The sequence below is a fragment of the Panicum virgatum genome, chromosome 1K, assembly GCF_016808335.1.
Source record: "Panicum virgatum strain AP13 chromosome 1K, P.virgatum_v5, whole genome shotgun sequence".
Lineage (NCBI taxonomy): Eukaryota > Viridiplantae > Streptophyta > Magnoliopsida > Poales > Poaceae > Panicum > Panicum virgatum.
Window position 1 is genome coordinate 41,479,706 of NC_053136.1, and position 8,657 is coordinate 41,488,362.

An 8,657-nucleotide genomic window follows, 5' to 3' on the forward strand; every position below is an offset into this window, starting at 1 on the left:
TCTGTCGGCGGGCGAGGGGTTCAAACTCCTCGGTGCTGAATGATGACGACCGTGACAACTGACAAAACCTCAACCCCTTGCAAGCATCTGCCGATCAGAGTGCTGCGACCACTGACTCGCGGTCTTTTGCATAGAAATCTGGTAAGATGCTCCACCCACGGCAGAGTTGGCAAAGCTTTCTGCTCATTTCATTGACAACGAGCAACGTGCGCACACACACAGCACATCTCACTTCATTTTCCCTACAAAACTTTCCCTGAACTGCATAATTACCATGTTTTCATCAACTGAAATGTTACAAAACTTTCACAATACAAGAAGAACCGGCCAGGAATAGAAGCAGGAGGATACAACGATGAACGATCCAAGGAGCAGCTGTCAAAACAAAGGGAATGCACAGGCCAGCTGTTTCCTGGAAAATTTTATCAGTTACAAACAACGCCTCATCGTTGAGAGCAAACTGCGAAATCTAGCACAGCTTCTTCCACCAGCTCCTCCATCACTCCCCCTTCGAGATGTTCAGTGATATCAACCACCTGCAACATCAACGAATTCACCCAGCCTCTTCCCTCAACCTCTTGCTTCACGATTCTGTCCAGCACGATCCCAGCATTGTCTCTCCTGCTCACCACAAACATCCGTGCCCCGTAAATCCAGTCCTTTAGGATACTCCAGACCTCTACCCCCAAATCAGGAGATGAGGTGTTTCTCCATGTTCTAGCGTGCCTTTTACTCCAAGGGAATGAGCTTAGTAAGGCGTTCTCGCCAATTTCGATTAGAGCAATGTTGACACAGTCGAAAAGAAGTCTTCGGTATGAACTTTTCTCCTGCAACTCTGATACTTTGTTGCACAGCACCGGGTCACGAGGGTAATCAGGTAAATGCCAGCCAGTGAAAACCATACTTGATTGTGAACTGCCCAATCCTGCAGATGACATTATATTTTGCACAAGGACATGGCATTCTGACTCATCATCATCTACATCAGACATAAGCGAGGTAGTCCTTGGGGTGCAAAGTAACTGTGATTCTGAGGCGGAGTCGTCCCACGATAAGAAACGGGCAACAGTCTCAATTGCTGAAGATCTTGATACTGCTTCAGAGGACATGTCAGCAGAAGTAATCATTACACAAACCAGATTGAGTAATGGAGAACTATGATATGGAAAAATAGTCTTACTTGTATTCTTGGAAGTTCTTCCAGATGTTTCGGGTTCATTACAACTGCTATCTTCAGAGGGTGCATCAAGAACTGAGGTAGGGCTGGGTTGATCACGGTTACTATTTAGGCCTTTATTTACTCCTAGTTTATCCAGGCTTCCTCTTGAACAGTCCAATGATATAGTTGCACTAATTGAAGATCTCTGTCATGCAATTTCTCATCAGTTGTTTTGAGGCCAAGAAAATTGGGATTCAATAATAAAGTTCTCGTGCAGCAATAAATAGGTAGTCAGAAATCAACTCGCTCAACAGCAAAACTGACAGTCAACAGGATAAGACCAACAGCTGAAGCACTAGGAAAATATATTAGATTGCCAACCAACAAGAACAAAATAACATAACATAGCATTAGATTTGCATGACACATGATAAATTCTTACCTCTGACATGCTGGTTGATATTTGTGTGGAAAAACTATCAATCCTGTCCTCACAATCCACTGCTTTTCCATTGGCATCCAGATTATGATTGTAATCCGGTCTACTCCGAACCATACAAGCTTCAAGCCTATCAGCAACGCAATCAGATGGATGATAAGTGCTTCTCTGCCTTGTTGGCTTTTTACTTCTAGACAAGAAAAAATCTGAAACTCTTCCCTTCAAAGATGATTTTCCTTTATTGGACACAACCACCATTTTAAGTTTGTGACTGTCAGGATTTGAAGCTTGCGCATCCACCACCATGCTACCAAATGTGGACGAAATCACTGGAACAGAATTCGACCTTGGCAGCTTCCTAGGAGATCTCTCCCCATTTTCACCATTCCTTCTGGAAGAAGTTACTGTCGTCAATTCATTATCCAAGATACATGACCGGTTGCTAGAAGCAGAAAGTATCTCAGTGCTGACATCTTCTTTCTTCGCTTCTTTGATGGAGAGCATTTCACCTAAGGTGTATGTTCTCCTCGATGACTGAACTTGCTCGTGACTGATGTCATCACAGGTCACCACTGCCCATCGCTCTGAAAGCTGTTTCTTAGCTTCCCTGATTACTGATGACTCAGAAAAGTGGGAGATCTTGCTCAAAGATGAGCTCGAGTATGGACCTTCATATCCTCTGTAATTCCATGAATGTTTTGACAAGGGACTACCTCCTTCTGAATCACTGAGGGTACCACCATCTTCAATACAGTCCATTTCAGAACCACTGCTATAATCAACTTCTGAATCACTGAATGAGCTTTCATCTCCCCCATATCCATTTGAGTATGCAGAAGATAGTAAAGAATCATCCCTTTGATGACAGCCATCTTGCCGGCGCTGCATGATATCATGAACTACCCCTGAAGATCCTACAGTTGCCTGGCTATAATCTATTGATCCATTGAGACTATTTCGGTTAGTTAACCGAAATGAATTTTCCCTGGAGGTCAGTTTTGCCTTTGATGTACTAGGCTTCCCTGGGGTAGGCCTCAAAAGTACTATTCTACTTGGCTGGGAGGATATTTCTTCCTTTGGACTAGGAATCTGATGGAACTTTCTCACATTCAACACATTTTGTTTACTAACTTGTTCTGTTCTTGATTGCCTTATGCTATTAATCTCAACAGATTTAATTGGCTTTAGCACTGTAATGCGTTTTGTCTGAGGCGGTGCTTGGTTAGTATGAAGCCCACTCAGCTGTCTTGAGAAAGAGGAGCTATGTTCTTGAGGAGTTTCAAGAAATAAATCTTTATTTGAATATGGAACTTCAAGAACTTCTTGTAACTCCTTTGTGTGAAGGAGCTTCTCTTCCATGGCAAAGCATTTTGGTTTAATGAACTTCTCTTGCACAATATCGAATTGCTTACTCTTGTTCTCAGAAGGCCATCCTTTCAGTGAAGTTTGATCTTGAAAATAGCTTGTTCCTGATTGTTGTTCAGATACTTCATAAACATCATTATATCCAATCGTTTCATCAATTGATTGGTGATCTTGTGTCTTCAATCTTATTGACTGATGGTGTTCTTTCCCATGTAAGGTCTTGTTTGATGCATTTAAATCTCTAGTCAAGTCGACTTTGGTATGGCATACAATTGGTTTTTCAGTAGGTAAATCCTCCTCAAGACCCATTAGCCTGCCAATGACACTTGGAGGTTTCCTTTTTGACTCCACTTCTTTTGCCATCTCTTTTTCTAATAACATTTTTAATGAAGTTGCATTTGATTTTCTGCTTGAAGAACTGCCATTAGCTCCCTGTAGACAAACCCACAATAGCAAAAGCATGAATCAAAACAAGCATCAATCGTATCAAGTTAGCCAGAAGTACAATGTTGTTCTAGGTTTATATTTCTTCCTCAGGTCATTCGGAAGCATAAATTTCTAGTTTCTTCTGTTAACACTAACTGATATGTTTGCATCTACTGGTGCATTTCTTCAGTTCATCATATTAAATGATGTGTTATAATGAAGAAAGGTCCCTACAGTTCATCATATTAAATTATTCGAATAAAAAAATGTGCACAAAACTCACGGATTTTTCCTCCACATGATTGGTAATTTTCTTCAATTCTGATATGATCCTTTGAACTGGTAGCCCTGAGAGGAGAAACATTGAATAAGGTATGTCATTATAAATAATACATAGTAAACAGTTATACCTGGATAAATTTGACTCATAAAAAAAGAAACAAATTAAGAAATATAAACAGGGTCTCCGCAGAAGAGAGCAGCGGCGGCGGGAGGCTGAGGCTCACTCCGGCAAGAGTAATATAAACAGCGTCTCAAAAGAAACAAATCTCTACTGGAAATTTTTGGTGATGCCTTCAGGTATACACACCAATCTCCACAAGAGTAATGTGATTCCCATCAAATGTGACAGTGATATTGTTGAAATGGTCAGTGGTACTCTGCAATGCACTACAGCCGATTTCCCTTCCACCTATTTAGGACTGCCCATTTCGGATAAGAAACTAAGAAAGGGTGATCTGATGGCATGGATTGAGAACATTGCCAACAAATTACCTGGATGGAAGGCTTCACTTATGAGTCTATCTGGTCGTGCTGTCATGGTATGTTTAGTTCTCACAGCAGTCCCAATCAATTTGCTGGTGGCGCTGAAAGTTCCTAAGTGGTTCAGTAAAGCCATCGATAAAATCAGAAGGAGCTTCTTATGGAAAGGAAGAAAAGAGGTCAATGGTGGTGGCTATTGCTTGGTGGCTTGGGAGAAGGTCATGCGACCACTCGAGCTAGGAGGGCTCGTTATCCATAATCTTGAGGTCATGGGATGGGCATTACAAATGCGGTGGCTTTGGATAGAAAAAACAAAACCTGATCGACCATGGGCCGGCCTGCAAATCCCGGTCCACTTGAACACCTCGGCCACGTTTGCCATTTCGGTTGTAACCAATGTTGGTAATGGTGAGAACTGACCGCTGGCTTCTTGGACAGAACTTGGAAAATTTGGCACCCAATGTTCTCAAATGTGTTCCCCCAGAAGTAAGAAGAACAAGGACCGTGGCTGATGCCATCCTTGATCTAACTTGGGTTTCTGACATAAAAGGGGCACTTGGTTGGCATGGGCCAGCTGAATATCTGCAGCTATGGCCTATGGGATCTAATCTCAGATTTTACACTTAATGCTCTGGAGGATGTTCATCACTGGAAGTTGGAATCCTCAGGTTTCTTCTCAACTAAATCAGCCCACCGAGCTTTCTTTTTTGGGTCCATAACATTTGAACCTTGGAAGCGTTTGTGGAAACCTTGGGCTCCGGGAAAATGCAAAACTTTTATTTGGCTAGCAATCCGGAATAGTTGTTGGACAGCTGACCGGTTACAAAAAAGAGGACTCCCTCACCTGGACCACTGCCCCCTCTGCGATCAAGAAGATGAAACAGTACAACACATCCTCACAACATGTGTTTTTGCTAGACAATTCTGGTTTGCTGTCTTGCAGCCCTTGAATTTGGTCGCTTTAGTCCCAAGCCGAAGAACTGTTTCTTTGGCTGATTGGTGGTTGAAAGCTTGGAGGAAAGTCCCTAAACAGCACAAAAAAGGGTTTAATTCACTGGTCATGCTGGGAGCTTGGATCATTTGGAAACACTGTAATGCATGTGTCTTTGATGGATCAGCTCCCTGCCTCCAAGTTGCTTTGTGAGCTTATAAGGAGGAACTGCAGCTTTGGATTGCTGCAGGAGCTAAGGGGCTGAGGGCCCTTGGTGTAGGACAGGTAGAGTGAAGACGCCATTAGGGTGTATTGGTCAGGTCCTACCTCTCTATCTTTTTCTGTAAGAGTCTTTTATGAGTTTTGTTCAACCATCACCCATTCTGGCCCAAGGTGGGTGATCGGTGATGTAAATTGGCCACTCTCTTCTTCTTAATACAAAGATACGCAGCTCTCCTGTGTGTTCAAGGAAAAAAAGAAATATAAACAGGAACAGCAGAACATATTGTTGATTTGGTCATTATCCATTTATCCGAAAGCAAAAGAAGATATGGCATTAATCCATTCATTATCAGTTGAATACATTGTCATTTGTGATCCATCCCCACATAAAGCAGAGTGATGACAAATGTGTTGAATATGAGAAAGTTCCATCAGATTCCTAGTCCAAAGGAAGAAATATCCTCCCAGCCAAGTAGAAGTACTTTTAAGGCCTACCCCAGGGAAGCCTAGTACATCAAAGGCAAAGCTGACCTCCAGGGAAAATTCATTTCAGTTAATTAACCGAAATAGTCTCAATGGATCAATAGATACAGAAATCCCCACAATGGATCCCACTATTATTCCGCAAAAGTACCACCACCAAAAATATCAGAAAAGTAACTTAATCAAGAAACACCCAAGGAAATGCTAGCAGGGAAAAATTGCAAAAGCAATATACATACCATCTCCAGGAGCTTGACCAATTACTGACTTCACTCCAGACATTCTGGTGCATAGATTGAACCAACAGATCAATTCCTCCTGATAATAGGTACCATGCCGAGCTTAGAACGATTCATTTGGAACATGGAATCCTGAAAAATAGATGAAAAATTAAGTCAAAATCCATGAATCTGATATGAGAAACACAATTAAAGCTACCATCTACATGAACTAACTATACCACTGCCTTCCTTAGGTGCACTCTAAACACGGGAAAAATTTCAGCATGACAGCAGCTAGCTAGCACTAAAAATCGGGAGGATTGGATTAGTACATCGAATATAGTTTAGAAAACTCTAAGCATTTGAAGCCCTTAGGAATCAAACTTATGGGATACAGAAAGTCTATTGATATTACTGTAGGAAGATGCTCCTCCTCGGAAAACTTCAAGAGACACATGCTTAAGGCTGAACTTCTTGCAGATACTTGTAGGCCATATTGGTGCAAGAGAATAGCACAATTCATGGCCTGTTCTTGTCCAACATTACACGAAAAGAAAATTGGCACAGAGGACCAAAATATTCGAGTAGGGCAGAGCAGCACTTAGCAGTATTGAATAGTACGAGTTTAGCAGACTAGTAGCAGGTAAAAGGACACAATAAAAGTAAATCTATAGAAGCCAATGAACACATGTAATTACAAAGATGTTGACGCGTAAGGACATGACACTAACGAGATCCTACGTACTCCCAAAAGGAATCTTGCAGACAAAACAGTAATCTCAGAAAGACTGCATTTTCTTGTCAGATTTACCAGTTGCAAGGCAGAACGGCAGACCTGAAAAATACCCATCAAGTGCACGGGTTCCGACTTTTAACACTTCTTCAGATCAGACAAGCGTGAAAACTAAAAAAATGAATATACACAGAGTAACTATGATGCCATGTACAACCATAATACTGCCAAGATTTACAGGTGACAGAGGAATCTCTGCACCAGCACCGTCCCAAAGGCTACCGATTTTCTCTGGAAATCTCGTCAGCACCTCGAATCTTGACAGTGGAAGACAGGAAAAGAAAAAGGGAAGGAAGCTGTGATAAAACAGAGGGCATGCACTCTACGTCGAATAAAATATGCAATCAAGAATGAGAATAACGAGATGTTTAGGTATGTACGTCTCCAAATGAGCCCTGAAACCAAGACAATTCCTCAGTGTTGCAGTGTTTGCAGACTAAAATACACCATGAACTATAAACTTTGTCTTGGTTTGCTCATTGCCGACTCTTACTATATTGTACCATTTAAAAAAAAGAAGCGCGCTGCTGATGAGCTGAAGCGTAGAAGAAATTGCAGAAGTACAGTCTGAGCCTATTAAGGAGTACGACATTGTAGACAGATGGTACATATGTGTCAAAACAAATCAGACGCAGGACTGAATTGCATTTATCCCTTTTTAGAAAATTACGAGCTGCACAGAGAAGAGGTGAAATAATGTGACGCAGCAGGGTACCGTATGCTGATATGCATATAGGTGGGTATTTGGATTTCACTATCTGAATGGTAACTCTTTCTTTTTTTATCTTCCCAACCAAGCACTGAATCATAGGATTATCTTAATATATCTTCCCAGAGCCAGCATTAGCTCATAACTTCGTCTGAAACCATTACTCCTATTGCATCTCCCCTTTTTGAAGCATGATTCTAACGGTAAAGCCTATCCCCCAAATTTGCAAAGTAGAACATCTCAAGCTGGCTCCAATGCCCGTTGAGCACATCCATCCCAACACACGCGAACCGAGCACGGTGGGAACACGAGTTCACAACCAACGAAATGCGCGAGCTCTACGCAGCGGCGGCGTTTCCACATCAATCTCGAATACCCGATCGCCATATTCCGCGGAAATCCCAGCTAGGGAAGCACCGCCGCCACGTCGTAGCGAGAGAGCGATGGAGAGGGACGGAGGGGAGAGGAAGAGTCAATGGATAGCAGGAGACGGGTGCTAACCTCCCGCGATGAGGGCGCCGAGCACCCTCGCCAGCGGCGGGCGGCTCCGCCGGCGGCCGGGGGACGGAGCGGCGGGCCTGCTGCCGAGTGCCGCCGCGGCCGCCTTTTTTTTTTTTTTTTTGCTTTTTGGCTCTTCTCGCGAAAGAAATTCACAAATAGACCCCTGGAGAAATGTTTTCTGCATTTGGACCCTGGAGGTCGGCGCCACAGCCCATGGCGCCGAGGTCGGCACCAATAATCCACGTAACCGCTGACGTGGCCGTCGATGTGGGCGTTGCTCAACGCCAAATCCCATAGCGCCGAGCTCGGCGCCACAGATCTAGGCGCCGAGCTCCGCTGCCCATATCCCCTGCAACAGGCGCGGCCTCCTCAGTCCTCCCCGCGTGTTCTACGCGCCGCCGCCCGCCGACGTCGACCGCACCGCCGCTCGACCCGACCGCCCCCGCCCTCCGGCCCTACTCCGACTCGCCGCGGGTTCTGCGCGGCAGCCGGCCCAGCTTGGTGCCCTCGCCTGGCCTGGCCGCCGGGACCGGCCCCGCCGTCTCCCCCGGCCTCCGCCCAAGGCTCGGCGCGGCCCCTGGCGGAGGGTCGGCGCGGTGGCCCTCTCGGCTTGGAGCGGCGGCCGCCGAGCCTCGGCGGCTCGTGA

At 44.4% G+C, this 8,657-nt stretch overlaps 1 protein-coding gene across 2 annotated transcripts; it reads right to left on the reverse strand.

Annotated features, from left to right (window-relative positions):
- Nucleotides 1-228: 228 nt before the first annotated feature.
- LOC120708504 lies at nucleotides 229-6,158 on the reverse strand. Of its 2 annotated transcripts, XM_039993802.1 has the most exons (5): nucleotides 6,027-6,158; nucleotides 3,673-3,737; nucleotides 1,602-3,395; nucleotides 1,181-1,364; nucleotides 229-1,093 (listed from the first exon to the last, which is right to left on the reverse strand). In XM_039993802.1, the coding sequence occupies exons 1-5, from the start codon at nucleotides 6,067-6,069 to the stop codon at nucleotides 444-446; spliced, it is 2,736 nt and encodes a 911-aa protein (XP_039849736.1). In that variant the 5' UTR covers nucleotides 6,070-6,158; the 3' UTR covers nucleotides 229-443. The 2 variants fall into 2 exon arrangements, with proteins under 2 accessions (XP_039849736.1, XP_039849728.1); XM_039993794.1 differs by having other exon boundaries at nucleotides 229-1,364.
- Between the last annotated feature and the right edge of the window lie 2,499 nt (nucleotides 6,159-8,657).